The 24031-nt window shown below is 36.7% G+C and overlaps 1 protein-coding gene across 4 annotated transcripts; it reads left to right on the top strand.

Moving 5' to 3' along the window:
• Positions 1-834: 834 nt before the first annotated feature.
• On the top strand, positions 835-23578 carry LOC101900662 (E3 ubiquitin-protein ligase goliath). Of its 4 annotated transcripts, none has more exons than XM_005181986.4 (8): positions 835-1494; positions 16252-17107; positions 17207-17339; positions 18321-18438; positions 18501-18652; positions 18722-18818; positions 22557-22907; positions 22969-23578. In XM_005181986.4, the coding sequence occupies exons 2-8, from the start codon at positions 16567-16569 to the stop codon at positions 23359-23361; spliced, it is 1785 nt and encodes a 594-aa protein (XP_005182043.2). In that variant the 5' UTR covers positions 835-1494; positions 16252-16566; the 3' UTR covers positions 23362-23578. The 4 variants fall into 4 exon arrangements, with proteins under 4 accessions (XP_005182043.2, XP_058975300.1, XP_058975299.1 ...); XM_059119316.1 differs by lacking the exon at positions 835-1494 and adding an exon at positions 15808-15961; XM_011293574.3 differs by lacking the exon at positions 835-1494 and adding an exon at positions 15974-16127.
• The last annotated feature ends 453 nt before the right edge of the window (positions 23579-24031 follow it).

Consider the following 24031-nt stretch of genomic DNA (forward strand, 5'->3'; position numbering starts at 1 on the left):
GACTACACTATTTCTGCAAATTCCTCCTCTTCAGTTATCGTTCTGTTTTTTTTTTTTTTTTTGGCGGCCGGACGCGACTCGCGAGTGAAGTTCATTATTGGCACATTTGCAATTTAAGATTAAAATAATTGTAAAAAAGATGAGAAATATTGATTTTCAATAAATCCTGGTGAAATATAATTGAAAAATAATGATTTCTTTTTCACTTTCCGATGAGAATACTCTCTTGTTGTTCTCTTGCTTATGAGTTGTGCTGTTAACATAATTTGTGTGTGTGTGTTTTGAATAGTTCGTGCTCAGAATGTTGCCGTTCCGTAGATTTTTCGTGCGTTCGGATTCCAATTTTAATCTTTAGATCGGAAACGCAAATTAATAAATTAACTTATGTCGTTAATGTCATCGGTTCGGTAAGTGTCGTTTGAATTCTTTCGTGGACCAATGTCAAGGAGAAGGAGTTAGAAAACTGTTGACAAATGTGCAGATTTATTTTGCTTTGTAAAACCGACCATTGATGTTCTTCTAATTGGACAGCAGAAACGAGTTCTGACAACACCGTCGATTCCAATTAGGTGAGTTACCACACACAAATATTTTATATTGAATTTTATTATTGTATTGAATTAAAAAAAGTCGTTCAGTCAATTTTAAAGTTGTTCAACTTTTAAATCTTGTACGCTTGACGATGTGTAGACTAGCCGTAATCGCGAAGGTCATATTAAAAAGAAAATTATAAAATCGATGATTTCAAAATCGATTACAAAAGATCGACTTTGCGAGTTTAGCTTTTGGATTTTTCGATTAATCAAACAAAAGTCGACTTACGTATCCCTAGTCAGTCGTAAGAGTGTATACAACCGCCGAACAGGGAGGACGTGCGCCGTGCGATAGGTTTTGTCTGGTGTCAGAAGAAAAAATAAAAAAACAAATAAGACAAATAGAGTAATTGTAAATTCAGTTCTGTGATACAAATTCAAAGTCAAACTTGATCCTGTTCTATTCGGTGGAGTGGTGTTGTTGTAAAACAAAAAAAAAGCAAAATAGAAACAGAGCAAGAAAATATTAATCGTCCAACAAAAAATAAATAATAATATTCGTGAGATTCGTCGATATTTACCAAAGTGTTGGGCGTTTGTGTGTGTGACATTTTAAGCCAAATCCATTACAATTGTGCAATTACAGTTCTCCTGGCCAAGAAAACATCCAGAAGATATCCTGGCAAATCAAAAAATTATCTCAGTTTTTTAACAGCTCTACACCTTGAGATTTTTAACGCAATGTCGAATCCAGCGAAACACAAAAAATATAAATAGCTTCACACAAAAGAAAAACAAGTCAAACAAAAGCACCAGAAGAACGCTACCAGACCACTCGATTTAAGCCAACTTGATTTAGCAACAGAAACAACAAAAACAGCTGACAACAAAAACGGCTTTGGAGTTGTAGCAGCACTGCGATAAGCTTAAATTAACAATTCATTTTAAGAAAACGAAAAAGGTAAGCGTTGTATTTATTATTGTTGTTTTTCTTAGCACAAACACTTGGACTTTCCTTGATTTTCTTCACTGAGAAAATCAATACTCTCTCGACGCTTTTCGTAAATGTCAAACGGGAAGAGTGGAAACATGTATCGGTATTTATCTGCTCCAAATGTCCTTAACAACCCCTAATTTTCCATGGACATGTAGAGGAATAGCGACGTTCAAATGTGCACGTACTGAGCTTAACAGCTGATTAAAAGCTGGCCGCTTCTGAAACGTTTGCTTCGCCTTCGTCAAATCAAGGATTTACAACTAATGTGGATAACATGAAGTGGTTAGTAACAAAATAAACAAGAAATTCATTTAAAACAAAACACCAGGACAGAACGTAAAGCAACTTAAATTTAAACCTTTGCCCATTCTCACCCACAAAATATGGGGAAATCTATAAATGTTTCACTTGGACTAGACTATAATTGTTACCATGGAAAATGTCATGCTGAGCGGTTCACAATTGTGGCATAGTTATAAAATTTTGTAGGCATTAGTCTTCTGGTCGCACTTACATCTCTCCAATTTGATGGTTCCTATCATACTTCCCAACCAAACTTTTAAATACTCTTTTAATACTAAACCCGTCAACTCTTGGGACTAAAAAATTCATGTGATTTCTTCGCTTGTATGGGAACTGGGTATCTGTTGTTTGAATAAAGTCGACCGCATAATATTCAGCTAATTCAACACATGGATAATAAAGCAAAAGTAATGACGAATATTTTCTTTTTCGTTTCCTTGAACCATGTACATAAGTATGAATGTATGAAATGTACATTCCCCATGCTGTTGGTACGTAAATCGCACGAAATGCTGAGGCATCTAAAATTCATAATAGGTCTTGCAAGTTAAGAATCCTGATCATGTACACATTTCCAATAACAAATCAGATGGTTTTTGGAACAAGTGTCAAATTGATTCCTAATAACGATTGTTTGATTGCTTTCGAAACATCAGTAATATACTTTGGCATTCTTCATCTTCGAACTCTTTAATATGGGGCTCGTTCACTCTAACCAGAATTCACCGGTTCATATTACTATCAAATGCAAACGCTAACCCCTATTAACAATTCAATTAAATTAAATTGATAATTGTTGTATTATTTGTTATCGGTGTGATGGGTTCACACTTAAGTGTTGGCATAAAAATCAATTATTGCCGCATAGAAAATCAGATTTAATTTTCTTCTTTTGATTAATTGGCAATGCGTCGTACGCGATAACGAAATGAAATACACGGACATACACACAACACAACACATATGTTGGAAAACATAGCGAGAAAGCGAATGTGAAGTCAAGCACCCATTTATTTTCAAGTAAAAGGTGCTGAATTCCGTCGTAGAATCGAATCTGCATAGACAATTTTCTGGTATAGGGTTGGTTGGCTATCTATTGCAAGTTTCAAATACCAAATTTAAATCACATTATTAAATCGACTTAGAATTTTACGCTGATCACAAATTAGATGTACTCTTCGTATATTAGATGTACTCTTCTTTGCATGGTGGAGGGTATAAACACACATAAGGACGGCAAATAAAAAACAGAATAAAACAAAAGCATTGGCGATGTCGAGACAATTAATATTACAACAACCACAAGAACTAAATTTTTATGAGTTTTCAGTTTGACAAAAATGTTCATGTAACTACATAATTATAAACAATTTGCATTGTCGCATTGTAGAGCTGGGAACAGCAGACAATGAATACGCAGTCAGCCACCCTTTGCCCCAGCTACTCCACTTGTGTAGATAAACAAACAGGGCGAGAATAAAGAAAACTCATGCAGAGACAGAGTTGAGCTAATTGAAATCTTGCAGCGTTGTAGTCCCACACGATATCTTGGCATGGTGTCAATCTCCCATCCGACATTGGTGTAGTTCTCGGCATGGGTACATCACACTACTCCCTCATGTTGCTGTTGTTGGGGATATGATTAAATCGAAAGAACAGAAGATCACCCCCTGAGAATATGAAAAGTGTTGGGGGTGTGAGTGTCACACACATGCCAAGTTAGTGCGTGGAAGGGCGCTCATTTTGAAAACTGTCACACGAAAAATCATCGAACGTCTTGACGGGGGGGATAAAAAGGAAACATTTCAATAGTTTAATTGAAGCAATGTGCGTTCAACACAGATTAAACGAAGGATGTGCAGAGAAAGGATTTCTTCTGAACTGTAACAATTCAAATACATTGCGAGACCTGCTCAATCCACATCATTCCGGAATGAAACAAATATTGCAATCTTTTTCTAATCAATTGACATGTGGAAGATTAATTACATACATGTCTACATGAGCGATTTGTAGTAATCGAACTGTTTTGTCTTGGATCTCGATTTCCACGATCAAAGCATAACTTAATGTCCAATTTCACTATTTGATTTCGTTTGAAATAGTATTAGTAATAAAGCTGTTGCAAATAAGGGGAATCTTGACAGTTCAAAGGCCATGTGAAAAACAATCCATCCACATTGTGTTTGGATAACGCTTTGGTGCAAAATGCATCCAATTTGGACTTGTCTCTTTTAATGGTTTGTCTCAAATATCCCCCCAGCCCATATTTGTAGGACTTCCGATTTGTGAAATTGTAAACTGCATGACCCATTTGTCATTGAGCCTAGTGTCTTAACCACAAATAACTTAGTCACTTCATGTTTGTTTGCTTTGTTGTTATCATTCGATGTAAAGTGGATGCCACCCACCCGCTAACCTACATACAAATATACACACTTGCATGGCAATTGTTGATACGTATTGCCAAACACTTGATGGGAGCGCAGCAAAGAGTATTAGTGTTACAAGTTCACTTTAAATCGCGGTGACCCAAATTTCCAACGGCATAACATCCGAATCGAAGTGAGTTAGTGGGGGGAGTATGAAGATATTTTGGAATATCTCATTTAAAGCAGTGTCAGACAACAAACTATGCACCATCTTGTTGTAAAAGAAGTAGAGATAGAGATCTACAATAACCAAACGACAACATGAACAAATTTTGAAACGCGCACTAGGCCATGGCTTGAACTGCTTCCCGGTAGCGGAAGTCCTAACTTAAAACGTAATTTGCTTTTGATAACATGTGACGCTCTGCTCAGCCACAATCAACGGCACAGAGAGTTGACAGTAGAATGAAAACAACAACATTTCGATAGATGAAAAGAATAAATGAATGTCGGATACAACATATCCAGTTATTCAAACATGGTTAGCGATTGCATTGAAGTGACGTCAAATATGTAAATACGCATTCAGGCTTGAACATCTTAAAACAACAGCAACGGCATTAATTCGAAATATTAATTATTTGGTGTAACCCGGAAATGGTCACTGTCTTCAAGCGCATCGTATGAAAGCGATTAAAAGCGATTACTTCTTTTCCAATAAAATGAGGTTTTTTTTTTAATATTTTCCAGTATTTAACTCAAGCTTGCTTTGCAGGTGATTAACTTAAAGACAATCACAATTTTCAGTTTCCCAACTTCTATACAATTATGTGCAGAGTAGTCCAGTTTTTAGTATTAATAATAAACGATTGTTATGACAAATAAATAAAGGGCTCTTGAAAACTTTGATAATGTCATTGAAACGTCTTGCTAAACAAGTTTGCTTTTCTTTCATATAACCTCACCAAAAAGCCCATCAGAAATCAACCGCAAGAAAATGTGGGACTTTATGTCCACAAAGATGTCCCACAAACAACCCATGCGATCACTTATGAAAATCTTTTCCGCATAGTTCCAGAAAACAGGCGCAGAGCAATCAAGCGAGAGTATGAAATTCACATAAAAATATGCAAATTTTGCCACCTAATCACGTTTCTAGACACGCACCATTCAATAAGGAAAACACAAGCTGAACTTTAGACGAAGCCGTTGAAACCAATAATAATATCAAATTAATTTACAAATAAAAGTGATAAACAATACAAAGTGGAAACACATCAGCGTGTTAATGAATGGGGTCGAATGTGTTTTTTTTTGTAAGCGATCCGCTTACCGGCAAATACGGACTTGATCACGTTCTTGGTGTAAATCATGCCGTTAAGATGGATTGTAGTGCGGCTTCTATGGTCGTCATGTGGCACCTCTAGTTGTCATTGTTTGCATTTAAACTCAGATAATTAAGTATTTTTTACAACCAAACTGGCAAGCGTTCAGTTTATGTTTAAATCAAAAACATTAACCACCCCTATCTTCTCAGCCATATGCCCACACAGAGTATGTATAAAACGCACCTCGTCAAATAATGGTGTCTCTTAGATCAAGTTTAAAACAAATCTGGTTCCTCGTCCCCATACGGCCAACATTTGAAGAGACCATATATTTCATATGAAGTCCTTGAACCTAACAAAAGTTCAATATTTCTGGATAATAAAATAATAACGGCCTGATGCCTAGGAAAGATGTAATGTTTTCCAGGGGGTAAGGAAGCGAATACCATGGTTTTGGGTACGAGCCACCAATCCTCATCAGTTCCCTTGGTTTTGCCTGGCGATATTCTCCCTAGGAGTAATTTTAAAATAAGCCGGTAAAGCCTGGTAAACGTTACACATTTTGGTGTCATTTATTCCATTTGGGCTTCCTCAAACTCGAAACGGTACTATATTAGGTACTATCACATTGGCGCTAAAATGTTGGCATGCTCTGTGAGTTCCACACGAAACAAAACATTACCCATGTGCGTGAAGATAAAAACGTTTTTAATTTTCGAACACTTTCAGTTGTATAACAGTGTATAACAGTTCAAAAACGTTTTTGTATATGAGCGGAAAATAAAAACGATTTTCTAGGTTATAATAAAAACGTTTTTCAACATGTTAGACTTTTAATCTAAGTCATTTGTTTGATATACGAAAAACGATTTTTATTATCCCCTAGTAAATAAAATACTAATACAGAAATAAACACATGAAATTTCCTTTTTTGATCCTGAGATATAGGCCAAAACATATTTTGTCCTTTAAAATCGTATTTTTCGATGATAAATTTTTTCTTAAAATTTCTACAATGAAATGCTTAGATCAATACATATTCGGAAAGTAGAAGGAATCACCTTTCAAACGATACCTTCCATATACGCGTATCCATTTTTGATCCTGAGATATAGGCCAAAACATATTTTGTCCTTTAAAATCGTATTTTTCGATGATACATTTTTTTTCTCAAAATTTCTACAATGAAATGCTTAGATCAGCACATATTCGGAAAGTAGAAGGAATCACCTTTCTAACGATACCTTCCATATACGCGTATCCTTTGTTGATCCTGAGATATAGGCCAAAACATATTTTGTCCTTTAAAATCGTATTTTTCGATGATAAATTTTTTCTTAAATTTTCTACAATGAAATGCTTAGATCAGCACATATTCGGAAAGTAGAAGGAATCACCTTTCTAACGATACCTTCCATATACGCGTATCCTTTTTTGATCCTGAGATATAGGCCAAAACATATTTTGTCCTTTAAAATCGTATTTTTCGATGATAAATTTTTTTCTCAAAATTTCTACAATGAAATGCTTAGATCAATACATATTCGGAAAATAGAAGGAATCACCTTTCAAACGATACCTTCCATATACGCGTATCCTTTTTTGATCCTGAGATATAGGCCAAAACATATTTTGTCCTTTAAAATCGTATTTTTCGATGATAAATTTTTTTCTCAAAATTTCTACAATGAAATGCTTAGATCAGCACATATTCGGAAAGTAGAAGGAATCACCTTTCTAACGATACCTTCCATATACGCGTATCCTTTTTTGATCCTGAGATATAGGCCAAAACATATTTTGTCCTTTAAAATCGTATTTTTCGATGATAAATTTTTTTCTCAAAATTTCTACAATGAAATGCTTAGATCAATACATATTCGGAAAATAGAAGGAATCACCTTTCAAACGATACCTTCCATATACGCGTATCCTTTTTTGATCCTGAGATATAGGCCAAAACATATTTTGTCCTTTAAAATCGTATTTTTCGATGATAAATTTTTTTCTCAAAATTTCTACAATGAAATGCTTAGATCAGCACATATTCGGAAAGTAGAAGGAATCACCTTTCTAACGATACCTTCCATATACGCGTATCCTTTTTTGATCCTGAGATATAGGCCAAAACATATTTTGTCCTTTAAAATCGTATTTTTCGATGATAAATTTTTTTCTCAAAATTTCTACAATGAAATGCTTAGATCAATACATATTGTATTGTATTAGTATTTCATTTACTAGGAGATAATAAAAATCGTTTTTCGTAAATCAAACAAATGACTAAGATTAAAAGTCTAACACGTTGAAAAACGTTTTTATTATAACCTAGAAAATCGTTTTTATTTTCCGTTCATATACAAAAACGTTTTTGAACTGTTATACACTGTTATACAACTGAAAGTGTTCGAAAATTAAAAACGTTTTTATCTTCACGCACATACATTACCCAAGGTAACGGGACTTGTTTTTTTCGCACTGTTCATTCAAAGTTTAAAATGTATATTAGTTTCACTCATATTTATTACTTATTGATGAATAATAATGTCTGATCTATATGCCAATTAAAATTTCGTTCGGATTGTCCCTGTACCGACCAGATATAATGTGGCGTAAAGAGTATACATTTGTTTGATATAAATCTATTTATCCTTTTTTAATTCAAGTACCTTTTACTTGAGTTCGGCTCATTCACTTATACCTAGGCAAATTGTGACACGGCAGCGTCCAAAGGCCGTCTAATCCTATTATTTACCTCCCACTTTCAGGTCGAGTTCTTGCTTGATTAACATTTATTTTTAACTAAAACACGTTTTCCGGCCCAAAACGAAAAAGAATCGAACAAATAAGTTTAAAATAACAACAAACACTCAGGTGGAATTAAAATCTTTGTATGTGTACATATGTAGGTGGGCCTCTACACCATATGCAGAACTGGTAAATTTTAAGGTGCCTTCAGGGTGACGTGCAAATAGAAATCACATTTGCGATGGCGACCAAATAAATAACTATCCCATCTGAACGTAGTATGAATGATGAACAAAACGGTAGAGGAGAGAACCCAACAATGGTTATTATTGTTTCAATTTATTTGTGACGGATGTATATTTTCATTTATATCAATGTTGGCCTTTTTGGACATATTTTGGAAATCAATGTTTTCGAATTAATTAAATTCACACATTTTGTATAAAAATATAAATAAATGGAAGTAAAGTAATGTAAACAAAGCCTTATCTAATATCACACATTTGATTCTCAAATGACGGTTCCAATTTATTGTATAACTTTGCAAATTTATAATATCAATGGCCGCTTGATATATAATTCTCAAAGAATCCGCCTCATGTAATGGCTGCTCTATAATAGCAACATCTCATACGTAAGATTGCTTCAAAATTTCGAAAAACATTCGGCTGTGCAAGTAATTGTTTTTTATTTTATCCATTGCCGTCGTCAAACCGTTCTTGGAAATGTTTTTATCTGCACCAGTCGGGAATACATTTGACTTGAGATTGCTTCTCCGCCGAGCAGCGAGAGCGTTTCATTAGTTTATCGCCGTCGGGTCCAACGGATATGACCTAATTTCGATTTGTGCTATTATCACGAGGAATGTTTTTGTTATTGCAGCCAATGCCAATATTAATGTTCTTCATGAAATGTTATTTATGGGGTATTGTATGTTAAAAGCATAAGTTACTGCACGTATGTTTGTACACCATCTTCGCTGTCAATTGTAGTGAGAAGCGTTGTACAGATTTCGATTTTGCTAGTAATTTAATCGCACACTTCTAACAATTTTCTTCCGTAGATCCATTATTTCGTTCGCTATCCATAGACTTAGTTTCTTGTAACAAGTACCTTATTATTCCGCGATAACAACGACTTTTGAGTCAACGTGTGCTTTGTCGAAAAACTTCGCACCAATGAGTCGCTCAAGATATTGCTACGTACTTTGGTTATAGCCTATACTCTAATGGACGCTGTTTTCCCCCAAATTCGAATTGCACAAAATAATACAAAGTTTCGTTTGGATTACGAGCCTTATAATGGTTTATTTTATAATTCCCACACATCTTTGCCTTAAACAGCTCAACATGTGCAAAATATGAAACACGAACACTTGCCTTTACTTAACTAGGAAATCTTTTTATGCAAAAACGTGGTCCATGGCTGCATTACATAAGACAATGTTGAAACTAATCCATAGGTGCTGCAATGGATCACTTAGTCCAGAATTATTTGCAGGGTAAACAACAATAATAATAAGTCATCACCTGGCTTCGAAGAGGAACAAAGAAGTTTTAGGTTGACTTAGTTCGATTTTGTGCCTATGATCATTTGCTCTTTTCCGAAGAAGACTTAAGCCAGTCAAAAAAGCGTTTTATGCATTCTCACCTTTAGAAATGTAAATTTAAGACTGATACACATACCTCAATACAAATGTAATAAATATAATTACGAAAAATAAACATGGAACGATCGACAGAATGTCCCATATTAGGAAAAAATTTGGTTCAAATAATGCAAAATTATCGAATATTTGGCCACTACCTTTGACGCTAGCGACTGAGCTTGTGAAATCATTGATTCCATGGAAGCACTTCCGTTGCACCCAATGGAAATTACTCTCTTGCCAAACATCGGACGCAATTCCTAGTTGCTGAATTGTGCAATTCAGCATTGTGTCGTATTTGTAATGTATCGCTTTGAATTGTTTACGTCGAAGTTGCAGGTCTTCCGCGATGCTCCAATTTTCGCCACATTTCACCCACAGTGTTTGAAATTGCTTTGATGGCTGAAGGCCGAACAATTGTCCCTCATATTAAATGTCTTCAATATACAGGCTTCTTTTTATGATTATTTTGATGTCTCATTGCGCAATTTACTTCCATTATGGGGACGACTTTTGACATCTCCCACAGCGCCCCCGTGGCATATCACATTACGGTACTATTACTGATGTTGCAACAACCAAACACCAACGCATGATTTGGCCAGTATCCAAATCGAGAGTCCATAAATTAATGATTTCGGCACAGAAATTGGGGTAAATTTTGATGACCAAGAATACAGCAACAAAATCTTGCTATGACATTGACAATTTGTAGTTCATGTCGATTTCAAGAAAAGAAATAAATAACAAATTGGGCATATTCACTCACATACATGACCCAATCAAAGTACACGATACTAGTTGAGGACCCAACACAAGAACCCATCCGAAAAAGGGTCCTTTTAACGACCTGCACGATTAGATACAGGTTTCCATTAAAAGTTGGGAGTGTCTGTTTTATATGAATAAAAAATAATCAATTTCAAGATATAAATTGAATATAAATACAGATGTTGAGGGGGCTTACAATTTGTCACCTAAAAGTCTTCACAAGCCACTGCTGCATATTGTCGTAAGCAGAAGTAAGAAAAATCGAAAAAATCAATGCTCATTACGTTTTTGACGGCATCGACACAAAACAATCGTTACCAGTATACATACATACATACACACGTTCATACATAGTAAACTTAAACACAATGTTGAGTATTTTTATCCGACGAATATTGGCTTTTGTCCAACTAGCTTTGCCTCACACTTGATGTGTATGTTTACAAATATGCTTTGCAAGTGTTTACAAATACGTATGTATGGGTATAATACCCCATTATTTTACAAGCAAAACAAAGGATGATGCAGCAAGAGCCGATACATTCTCACCCGACACATTCATGCAGTCACCACAGCGAGGTGTAACTCATAATTGAGTTACACAATTACAAATTAAATTAGGAAACAAAAACTGTTCTGTAATTAAACGGAGTTCCGTCGGGAAAGTCGTTCTCAAGATTGGTGTAATGCATCGCGAATGTATAATCAATGTGTGATTTTCCATAAATTCTAATTCTCGGATGATGTAATTCCATTTTTCTAATTCAAATGCAGAAGAAATTTCCTCATGCACTCCATTGCTTGACCCAAATATATAAATTGCCTAGTTTGGTTCCTTGAGTGCTGTCGAGGAGCCCATGTTTGATATCGTTGGCAAGATACATATGCTTGTGACCGCCCGCAATTAACTCTGTCAAATGTTCCCTTTATTGAACGCCTCGGAATGTTTTTTATCTAGAATGTAATTCCCCAAAACATTGGAATCTTTCCATTTGATCTGTGTCAGAATCTTTGCGAAATATTCAAGCAATTCAATTCTCGTATATCTGTGTAAATGTGGCTCATGGAGCTACTACATAATCAAGCCAAAATCACGTAAATATTCCTTGTAAATATTTTCTGTCCATCTCCATCCATTCTGACCATTACACCAATACAATGGAATGTTTCACAATGCTCCGGCCATAATTACGACTCATGGATTGATAGACATTTTGTCAGATTGACCCAACTCGCCGGATTCAAATGGTGGGTCTTCCCCAAGAGAATGCACAACGACATAATATAATTGAATGAAGGGGCGAGTGTGCACGCATGGCGGTTGTTCGGTATCTTATGCTCTGTTATGAGCATAACATCAAGAAACAGGCGTATACAGATAATATGATAAATGTCACGTCAACTGCTTCGAACTGGTCCAAAGTCAATATATCGGGAGTATATCGGCATTATCATTATCTTATCGACTAAGTATTGCCCTTGAACATTGAGCTCCCGATTTATTTGGTGTGTAGGAGGAGAAGAGCCACTAACACATTATTAAGGCTATTCTCCATAGATTCTTGCTTATTTGTGTTACAGCACGAAACGATCGACATATATTATTTACGTAGACTCGTTGAAATCGAAAGCGAAAGCATCAAGAAAACGATGAAGCACTCTTTCAACCATGGCAGTACACAGTATTTCAGCACAATTTCAGTCAGATGTGAATTCCTTTACTTGACCTCAACCAGACTTCTTTACATCAAAATAAATAAATTCACACGGCGTTGCACATCTGTGAAAACAAACGTTGTGTTCGGTTACAAATATTTGAACATCTGCTTCAAAGTTTTGTTTTTTCGATCCGAATTGAAACACACGGTGTATATACATGTGTGCAGAAATATGCATACATATATGTATATTCGGCAGAGTTCATTCAGCTGCGGCATTCGTGTTATTTTTGGCAAAAGGAACAAGTCCGAAACACTTTTGCCAGTGTGCATTGATTTGCTTTTGAGTTTTGAAATTGCTTTGAAATTCATGTACACAAGAGGTACGAAGCTGATCCTGGCGATAATCGCACAAATTTTTTTATAGGGAAGGATACTCCACTTTTATCGCAAGATGACGGACCAAACCGCTTAGTCCAGAGCAGTTGGCCCAGGAGTTGTTCCCTTATAGTTCCCGATGCCACAAAATAAGGACATTTGTTGACCAATGTAACGTGATAGACTGGCTATGCTGTTCTGTTGTGGTCCGTCAATGGTAACGTAACACATTTGAAGAGTGCCACTTTTGGAAACACAAAAGGGTGCCTTGTCAACGCTCCTGTCAAGGGGCGAGGGTTGTAACCCAGCTACAGATGCTATACTTGCTTTGTCGTTATAAGTACGTAGCCATCCTGATCACCTCCTGGTAGATAGCTAAACCCCTTAACAGTCTAGAGGGAGATGTGCAGAAATGTAAGAGAGAGAGAGAGAGAGAGAGAGCTTCCAACACAACAGTCTATCCAGCAGGACTGAATGGTATTCACTCGATGGAGAGATGCAGCAGAAAGAGCAGCTACCGCACAACCAAAACAACCATCAACGAGAATTCGCCCATGCCAAAAATATTAGTTTCGAATTGCGTCAAATTAAAAATGTCCAGCACGTTTCTGATAATCACGTTTTTCAGCATTTGATATTTTGTGCTTTAATTTATGAGTAGTGTTGTTATTTTGTGTAGATGTTTTCTTCGTTTCGCTTGACATCTTATGAACAGAGAGCACAACAACAACGTCCAAATAAAGAAAAACAACGTCGGAGTAACCGCGCTAATAACCATATTTTAGACAGTTTGTGGACTAGCAGCTAGGCGCGTTTGATTTCATAGCCCGTTTGCCCGCGCGTTCTTTGTGTGGCTGGCATTTTAAAGTGTTTCCTAAACTGAACCGGCTTCTTCGTTTTTCTCCCTCGTACATGGCCAGTATGTAGGGGTGTATATAAATATGCATGTTGTTTTCAAATTCCATGATTCTATAATATGGAACATGTCTAAAATAATAATTAAGCTTCGCAAATCGCTTTGTATTTTATTCGTAATTAATATCGCTTCTATATGCACATACACATACACACACCGCATACGAGTTCGTACCCAGTAAACAATTTTTGCCGAATTCGGTCCGATTTCTGTCAGAATCTCTGAAAAAATGTCCGATTCTGATTCCGAATTCCTTCCGATTTCGGTACGAAAGTTGTATGGACGTGGTCACCGAATTCGGAAAGATTTTCTGAAAAAAATCTGAAAAAATATTAGATTTTCTGGACGAATTCGGTCCGAATTCGGTGAAAATTCTTGAAAAAATAGGAGAAAAAATTAGATTTTCGGAAAAGATTCGGAGGACAACTCCGAATTTCTGAAAGAAATCGGGCAGAATTCGTCTGGAAATTCGGCGGAATATTCAGATTTTCTGAAAGAAATCGGTCAGAATTCGAAAGAAAATTCGGAATAAAATTCAGATTTTCTGAAAAAAAAACGCTCAGAATTCGGGAGAAAGTTCCGATTTTCTGAAAGAAATCGTTCAGAATTCGGAAGAAATATCGAAAAAATCGTCACACCACTTAAAAATGAAAAAAAAAAAACACATATTTATTTAAAAAACAAACAATTTATTTCGGGTTTCCTAAAAATGTAGTTTAAATATTACATCTATAATACATTTACATTATAAATATTTTTTTTATTAGGAACATAACATACAGTAGCACGTTTCTGTTTCAACTGCTAAACAAGAACTAAAAATAAAAAGCAGTGCACACAGAAAACCGGTATGTAGTTGTTTTTCCAATTTTTTTCCATCATATTTTTTTGGGAACGAAAGAGAAAGAGGCTGATTCACAACAACAACAAAACGCACATTTTTACAACGGAAAATCTAACAGTTCACAATAACAATAACAAATAGCATTTTTGCTTTGCGCTTTGTTGTTGTTGAGATCTTGAAATGAATGATCACAACAACAACTACTATGGGAGAGAATGTGTCAAACCACCACCATCCGTTTACATGTGGGAGAGAATATGCCAGAGCAATAGACAATCTACTCTCTCCGTTTGTACATTTTTCGAGTTTTTTTCGCTTAAAAACACAGGAAAATGTGCAGAAATTCTAAAAAAAATGTTTAGAAAATCGGACCAATTTCTATCAGAAATTTCTGAAAAAAACGTCAGAAATTTCGGAAAAAAATCTAAAATCAGAGCAGTCGGAAAAAATTGTTTACTGGGTAGATTCGTGTGGAGGTAGCTATGTGTGTGCACGCTCTAAGATTGTTAATTTCATTTTATTTGGCGATTCTCAATCTGGAAACGCCAAATTGCCAAAGTCGACCGTTTATTCGGTCGCGAACATGTTCATTATACTCCCAGCAATAGGGCTAGAGAGGAGGGTATATATCATTTGATACGGCCAAAACGTACCTAGTCGAAATAACAGTTTTAGACCCTAGGTCTCTTTGGACCAAATACGTTTCAGGACATTTGGAGTCGATTTAGCGATGTCCGTCCGTCAGTCTGTCTGGTTGGATGGCTGGTGCGCACGTTAACTCTCGAACATCAGACTAAGGTCAGCAACGAAATGGACAATATTGTTCTACTGCATCGGTAGCTCTCTTATCGAGGGTCAAAACATGTCAAAATATATTTGAATAAACGGATAAAGGCTGAGGGTATCAATATGTCGACAAAACCGTCTGATACTCTTTAACTTGTTTTAATTGATATCCGATATCTGGCAGTGAAATATTCTGGCACCTAATCCAAACAGGATGATGAAGTGTGTCGTCGCTGTAGTGGGTCAGTTAGTCGACTCCGTCTACCACAGCCCTGTTTCTCTACGTGCAGAACGTTGGCCGCGGAGAAATGATAAACAAAAAGTAATAATAAACAAACAATACACAAAGACGCATATTCTTGGCTAAACATTTCGACCGCAAATAAACACATCAGCCTCCTGTCGACACCCACTCCCCCGGTCACAGGGCTCTTGACAATGCCGTATGCAATACATACGGTTGGGGACAATTTTGGCTCTCGTCGCGATCGCTGCATGCCGTGCCGGAACGGGGCAGCAGCGGCAACTGCGAGTAAGGTGGGGCCGAGCAGCAAGTCGTGTGTTATGCAGTCTAGTCGTTTTTTCGTTTTCTGGCTAACAGAGTCCGAAAAACACATTCGCAAACAAAAGAGACAATATTTGTGGCGTGTGTGTCTTCGTTGATGCGATTTCTATTCAGGTGGGGATTCTTGAAAAGCAGGACATGTCGAGAGCTGGTTGTAGGTACAGCTGAATTTGCACAGTCTCCCTCAATCACTTCCTACCGCAAAATGAAGCCAAGACCAAAATTACATTCATTATTTACGAACTCTTCAAATCTTATCAGTGCAGCATGAAGAAAACGGGTAGAATAAAAATACAATAAACCTTTACTGCCAAAGAGGCACTAAAAGAACTTTTGATAAGAAATCGAGAAAGACCCGGCCCGCCATGAATTAAAATATTTTTTTTTATTTACTGACTTTTTAGAACTCTGACGATATTTGAGGTGAAAAGTTGACGAAAATTCATCGCGGTGCTCAAGTTTTGGAAAGTCTTGCTGGTCAAAGACGCAGAGAAAAACAACAACAATTAAAAAACCGCAAAACAAAAGATCTCGGGAAAAGACCAATGATCGCCTGCATGCGCTTACGAAAGCAGCAAATGATTCCGACGCTTATCATTGTATAGGGAGCAGCGACAACTGGGTTGGCACACATATCACATCAAAATCATCAAAACAGTGAAAAAAGGAGGAAAGAGCCGAAAGTCGCTGGCAAATTGCACTACAACAGTTCGCTGAAAATGGATACACGCGAAGTGTTACTTCTACTGGTGTGTTTATCCTTGCAGAGTGACATACGTTCATCCTACACAGCAAGTAGGTCCCAAATGGTGTACGCAATGTCGACCGCTAACCAGGAACTGGAACGATATTTCCGATCAGTAAACACCACCCAAACTATGGCTGCCGAAGAACGCATAGCCGTAGACATCTACACATATGCCTTCCTCAACTACAGCTACGTAGATAGCCATGTCAAGTTCAGCGAGGAGAAAGCCCGCTACGGCGAAGGTAGGATCCTTAATGTGCACGGCAAGCTGGTGCATATCAGCGACGCTGAGGATATAAAAGATGACACTGCCTGCTCCAGCAATATTCTGGGCACCAATGGCCAGCCAACGCCAGCTGAGGGCATTTCGTGGATCGCCTTAGTCCGTCGCGGTCGTTGCACTTTCGAGGAGAAGGTGAAAAATGTCTACAGCAAAAGGGCATCAGGGATCATCATTTACAACGACAAGCCCGTCATGAACTTGGAAAAGATGCAAATCAAGGACAAATCGCGTGAGTAGTATTCCGATCTGTTCTGTTCTCGTTGCACACGGTGCATGGGAAACTACGCATTTCGCAATGTCAATTAAATGTCAACCGTTTGTATTTTAGGTAATATAACCGCTGTGATAACTTATCAAGACATTGGCCAAGATATGGCCATGAGATTGGATCAGGGTCTGGATGTCACAGCTCACATTATTGAAGGCAGGAGCGGAATGAGACCCATAAACAGTCTCAACAGGTGAGTGATACATTTCAGACGCATTCTGGACAAATCTCAAAAGAAGGTGACTGGAGTTCCGTTGGGGGACCGCATGTTCCCAAAATTAGAAATATATTTACATGAAACGGCATGTCATCCACCAGACCACGCTGATTGAATGTCCCATTTGGAACGATTGCGATTATAAATACAAAGCTAATGCGTCACAGGTCATTGAACTTGCTCGTATTCGACAATCACCATCAACAGGCCAGGCAGATGTTGCAGTTCTGTGCCGGTGATGAGAACAAATATATAAATGCTCATAAACATGCATTCCCACATTGCTGATATGAATGAAAACAAATTTTATTTTAAACAACAATTGCGATAAGGGAATTTTCGGACGTCTATCCCACTAGTCAATACTGGATGTACAGCCAGGGAGGGACGGAAGATTTGACACCGAAGATCATCACTGAATACAAAATTCGATAGCATTTAAGGCTGTCTAAAATTAGTAATTTGTCCGTGTATCCCACCAGTCAATACTGGATGTACGGCCAGAGAGGGACGGAAGATCTGACACCGAAGATCATTACTGAATACAAAATTCGATAGCATTTAAGGCTGTCTAAAATTAGTTAATGTCCATAATAATTGGTTATCGATCGCCGAGGGGGTTTTTACACACTATCCAAAAACCTACACCACTCGGGAGAAACGGATATTGTTATCGGCTTTGTGAAACCGGATGAGCTAAATAAATTCCGAGTCCTAAATACCGGACCGTTTTAAAATAATTTCTTCCGCACATTATTCTATTTGATCTCATGATCAAATGTTATATATTGCAGCCACAGAAATAGAGATATGGTATTTTAATTGGGTTTGATTGACTTTGGTTGAAACGAGCTACCGACATATTATTCTGCACACAGAAAACTGCACACGAAAATTACTTCGATTAATGTCTGATTGTCGTCAATCAATGGCACTTAAATGCATTTGTATTTTCAGAACATCTGTCCTGTTCGTGGCGATATCCTTTATTATTCTCATGGTCATATCTCTGGTCTGGTTAATTTTTTATTATATACAAAAATTCAGATACATGCAGTCCAAAGATCAACAGTCCGTGAGTATTTATTAGACTGTATATGGAAAATGACATCTTGACCGATTTCTTCTGTTGTGCAGCGCCATCTTTGCTCCGTTACCAAGAAGGCCATTATGAAAATACCCACAAAGACTGGCAAGAGTACTGATGAAAAAGACGCCGAGTCAGACTGCTGTGCCATATGCATCGAGGCGTACAAAGCTTCGGATCTCATACGTGTCCTGCCCTGCAAGTATGCTGCGTGTATTTCACCTGTGTATTTAACAAACTTCTAATTTTCGTTGAACTATTTACTTTCAAGGCACGAATTCCACAAAAACTGCATTGATCCATGGCTAATAGAACATCGTACATGTCCAATGTGCAAACTAGACGTTCTCAAATTCTACGGTTATGTGGTGGGTGATGAAATTCATACGACACCCTCGGTACAACAATTGCCAGCTAACAATGCCACCCCCTTAGACGACACTGAAGTGCCGGTTGTAGTTCTAGGAGTAGTGCCCCGCCAAAGCAACAGCCTATCGCAGTCATCACAGCATTACTCAACCCACCAACATCACACCACATCTTCATCCGCATCCGCATCACCTCCATCGCTGGCATCGTCGTTACCATCGGCGACAACAGTTCCACTTCCCCCCCTATCATCCTCATGTTTGCCCAATAGATTCAGTGCGAGTGTGGAGACCCAGACGACAGCGTCACTAGAACCGCACAGTAGTCACGAGTACGACCAGTCCTACTACCATCGGCAAGAGACAAGCGCCGCAATACCAGAAGCGGATGAAATCGATCATATAGCAAACTTTCAAGTGAGCACAGCCAGTCGCCAAGTGACCGATGTCTAACCCACCCAGCTGTGGAGCAGCAGAAACACTGAAGCGTCGGATGTCTGGGCCCATGCTAGTGCCAGAGCGCCATACGTATTTTTGTATTACTTGTAGTTGTCCCACTTCATTACAACAGCAACAACAACTTTATGTAAATAATTGTTCTTAATTTAATTGATTTTTCTTTTGTAGTTTAAACGCTTAAACTGATCCCAAAAATGAATACTTAAGAGTTCTAAGACTTGACATGAAAGTACTTATAAGTTTTATAGTTTTACGTTATTTTTAACTGATCCAACTGAAGTCCAGAGAAATCAAGAAAAAACTTTTGTACACCCTTCTCCCACCCCCTCCTCTAGTGCTAAGGCCATATTTTGTTAATCGCTTGGTTTAAGCTAGTGACGAGTATGACAATTTGTAGACTTTGTGCAAAAGCAGACGGTGACTTAAGGCTAGTCAAATTTTAAACAAACCTTCGAAATTGAATGTTGGAAGAAAACACTCAAAACCAATCTTGTATATAAACTTTAAACTAACACGATTTTAGGATAGATTCGAACATTGGTTAACAATTTTTCTATTACGACTAGTATTACAAATAAGCTAGAAATTATAACGATAAAGTCAATACTAAGTGAAAATCCCAAAATTAAATGTCAAAATTAAATGTTTTCAAAACCAAACTTGAATCAAAGTACCTTGCATTTATTTTATAACTTCAATGAATTTGGCATGGTAATGATGTCTCAATTTGAATGGATGTCGTTGCAATCCCGACAATTAGTACAGGAAACCCCATAATGCAATTCATTTTCAACTATAATTTAGATTCAGCGGATATACCATACCAATTAAAGTTCAGCGTATATTTATAAATTCACCCCCATTGTAACATTTTCCAATTGCAAACATTTACATTTTTTATTATTTATTTCTCTTTTCAACACACAAACAAAGGAAATGTTTTAATTGTCAGAGTTGAAAATGTTCCACTTTTTAGGTAACTCTCATTTGAATAAATTTATTTTTCTTGTGTGGTGAAAAACATCGACCGTCAATTCAGAAATTGTGTTTGTTATTTAGAAGTTATATTTGAAATTTAAATTTAAAATTTTTATTTAAAAAAATCCTGAAATTTGAAGCGTAAGTTCAGGAAAGTTTTAACTCGGTACTTATTTAGAAATTCAAAACATTTCAGGTAGGTCTGATTGATTAAATTAAAAAAAAAAAACAACTCTGAAACTAGAGATTTGTAAATTCAAGTTTACTAATAACAAATGCAACAAGTTTATTTGTTTATTTGACTCTATTCTCACAATATTTTAATTTAGGTTATCCTAATCGTGAAAAATGTATGGAACATCGCGGATTTTTCACACTTTCCAGTTGCTAATACGATTACAATTCTTTTTCCTCCCAAAACGCAAACAAAGCTTTAAATACGAATTAAATTTCAACAGCATTTGAAGATTTTCAAAATTATTTTGTTTATTTTTCAAAACAATACATACACATACAAAAACTGTATAAATGTTTTGACATTTTATTCAGCTGATTGCCAGGCTACTGGAAGGAAAAGAATACTTTTGTCAACGATTTGATAAAGTTTTTGCACCATTGTGATGTGACTCTCTCTGATTTCAAATCACAATTGTGTTTTTGACTGCAATTGGTTGTCAGATGGGCATTCTGACCGACCTTTTGTACCGTGCTTCCTTTCATTTAGTATTTGTAATAACGCTTAATATTCAGATAAATTAATATAAATTTTAGAATAACTTTTTTACAAATTGAAAACTTCTGCAGTTGTCGACACTGACAGTTTCCACAATTTTCCGTAGTTCATGGTTCACATGTACGATAACAACTATAAGAAGGACATCGGGGTCTCTTTAAGTTGGATACATTTCCACAGCCATAGTACCAACGGGGTTACTTTTGCTAAACATATTAAATCTGTTTGCGTTCTTAAACACAATCTGATCCACCCATATAATGGCCTCTTTCAGTTTTTGCCACATGCAGACTACTAGTTTTGTTTGTTTTGCGGAATTATAACATCTTGTGGCCAGTAGACCTATTTAATAGAGAAAAGTTTCGGGTAGATAATGTTGGAAATTCTTTTAGTTCACTCTAAGGTGACACATGTTCCTTCCCAATTTACGTGTGACGTTAACTTTAATACGCACAGTGTTTAATTTATGACTGATGCCAAGCTGAAAGTGTTAAGATTGGAACCATGGTACAATAAAGAGAAGGTAGGCCAACTTTGAAAAAATTGGAAGTATAGAGGTCTACCTGTCTGGCTTGTAATGTCAGAATTAGTATCAAAACAATGAAAAATCAAAGAACTTGTTGCATTTATTTTGAATAAATAATTGAAAACCGCGATAAATGAATGAAAGGTCAACACTTCATTTCAAAATCATGTATTGTATATCTCTAAGGATTATTTCGCTACAAAAACTGTAGATTTTGTCGATGCATACGTTGAAATAACATTTTGAAAACACCCGAATTTGAATATTTTCTGAACATTTTTTTTATTATTGAAAAGAAAACAAATACATAAACAAATAAAGATGACATATTAAGCCAAGAAAATAAAAAAAAATTAAAATCATATGGTATCATAGCCCTACCTTGATATCATTGTACCATGATTGGAACTACATTGTCAACGACCTATTTGGTTAAATTGCAAAAATATGTTTCCAAATTCGTAAGATTTTTTTTTTAATAATGCATTTTGAGTTAGAAATTAGAAACATAATAATTTTTTAGGTTGTAGAATACAAGAATAAATTACCTATCATTGTATTGTCGTCACATTTTGAACATACAAAAACCAAATGCACCCTTTGACGAAATAGCGACAGTCTTCTGAGAAAATATTTGAGGTCTGTACGTCGAATGAATATGAACGCAAACGAAACTCACCATTCCTATGTGTGTTTTCACAGATTTGATTTTTATTCAAGTAAAGAACAATTTAAAACACACATAAAAATGGTGTTTTTTTAGTCAATCATATTTCGGCCTCTGCAACCAAACACTTCTTCAGTTAAACATCGAAGCTTTCATTCATTACTTTTTAGACAATGCATTTAATTTTAAGGTGCAGTAGCTGTAGATTGAAATGTTGAAACATACACTTATACTCACTTTATTATTTAAAACAGAAGACACAAATGCTTCCTGTAGATTCTTGCTTCTGTGTACGCTACAAAAGGATATCTGGCAGAACCCTTAATATGCACATATATCTTGAAACCTAACATTATCATTTGTGCGTTCCCTTAGTTTTTGGGCAGCGAGGAAAGCATTCTTGAATATGAACCAAATCCAATAGTGAATAACAACTCTAGCCTAAATGTTCCCGGCAACACGAACCAAAGGCAAAATGGGGCTTTGGCTGATTTAATCAGAAGCCGTGACTTTGTTATAGATTTCCCCAGAATATTCGTTTTAGAGGCTGGCAGCAGTACCGGCCGGAGAGATTCAATGTTAAATCAAGATCTGCCCGAAAGATCTCAGTCATCAATAGGGTTTCCTCAAGCCAAAGATTGGGTGTATTCTGTGGCCAACAAACTGGAGGAGCAGCATGGCTTGAGGAGAGCCCGCAAATCAAGCCAAAGAACAGAAATGCAAGAGGTTACTATCACCTTTCCATTTGAAATGCATATCCACTTGAATTGCTCGCATATCATTACAGAATCTGTTAATGGTGCGCTACGATTCGGTTCGAACTAGACGTTCTCGCTCGGCAGAAGGCCGTTATTTCTTGCGGCCGCAAGAAAGTGACAAGGTCACCGATTCCGAAGGAGCCTGTGGTGGCTGTGATGATATACCATCCCTGAGTACTAGCCGTCGCAATAGCAGCACTTCTACTATTATGGTACAACCTACCCCATCCCAACTAAAATCTGACCTACTCAATAGTCGCATCAAGTCGAGAATAAGTCGACGAGGAAGTGTCAACGTTGCAGACAGCATCAAACCACAGTCGACTTCTTTGCAGACAGGAAGCCGCCTGGACTCGCCATCAAACAACAATATCAAAATACAAATAAATGATGACGACAGTTCCACTATGGACCTGCAGTGAAAAACGGAGCTGTGGAAGGACGATGGAAAGATCTCGCGATGTATATTGAATTTGAAAATCGAAGAAATTGTGTGTTTATCAGTTGCAGTCTCTCATCTGAAGTTTGGCTGTTGAGTTTAGTCCTTATCAGCGTATATATTAAGAATATTAACCAATCCATACACGCCTATGTGCAATCAATAAATGAAGTATATGTTACCTGTTTTTAATTATGAAATTATTATGGTACTTATGTGTAATTTCTTCACTCCTCTCGCGTAAATATTTATGTTCCAAGGCGTGGATATTTAAGTTGCAACTATTGACAACGAGGCCAAGAAATCCTTAAATAAAATAAAAATGTCGATATTGATATTGAGTCCACTTCCATTTTTTCCTAGTGAAATTGGTTGCTGGAAAGTTTTCAAAATACCGAAAACTCGATGTTTTCTGGATGTGCCGAACGGCAATAGAAAAATGTGAACCTATATGTAGACAATGAATTGCCAAAGGAGGAGGTACTGTTCCGTTATAAAATGTTGCATGTGACCCAGAAATATTTAAAATTTTAATAAATTTACTACCAGCATAGTTGCTGTCTTCCTCGGCCGGCAAAAAAATGAGAGAGCCGGATATGCGAAGTGGCCGGATCAGGTACAGAATTTCAGCGTTGCCACCCATCACTGTAAGT

The sequence above is a fragment of the Musca domestica genome, unplaced genomic scaffold, assembly GCF_030504385.1.
Source record: "Musca domestica strain aabys unplaced genomic scaffold, Musca_domestica.polishedcontigs.V.1.1 141, whole genome shotgun sequence".
Classification (NCBI taxonomy): Eukaryota; Metazoa; Arthropoda; class Insecta; order Diptera; family Muscidae; genus Musca; species Musca domestica.

What these genes read in the sequence shown, in the direction of transcription:
- LOC101900662 (XM_005181986.4), top strand. Translation starts at nt 16,567, where the DNA reads ATGGATACACGCGAAGTGTTACTTCTACTGGTGTGTTTATCCTTGCAG. An exon ending in CCCATAAACAGTCTCAACAG is followed by an intron (nt 17,340 to 18,320) that starts GTGAGTGATACA and finishes TTGTATTTTCAG; the next exon opens with AACATCTGTCCTGTTCGTGG. An exon ending in ATACGTGTCCTGCCCTGCAA is followed by an intron (nt 18,653 to 18,721) that starts GTATGCTGCGTG and finishes TTTACTTTCAAG; the next exon opens with GCACGAATTCCACAAAAACT.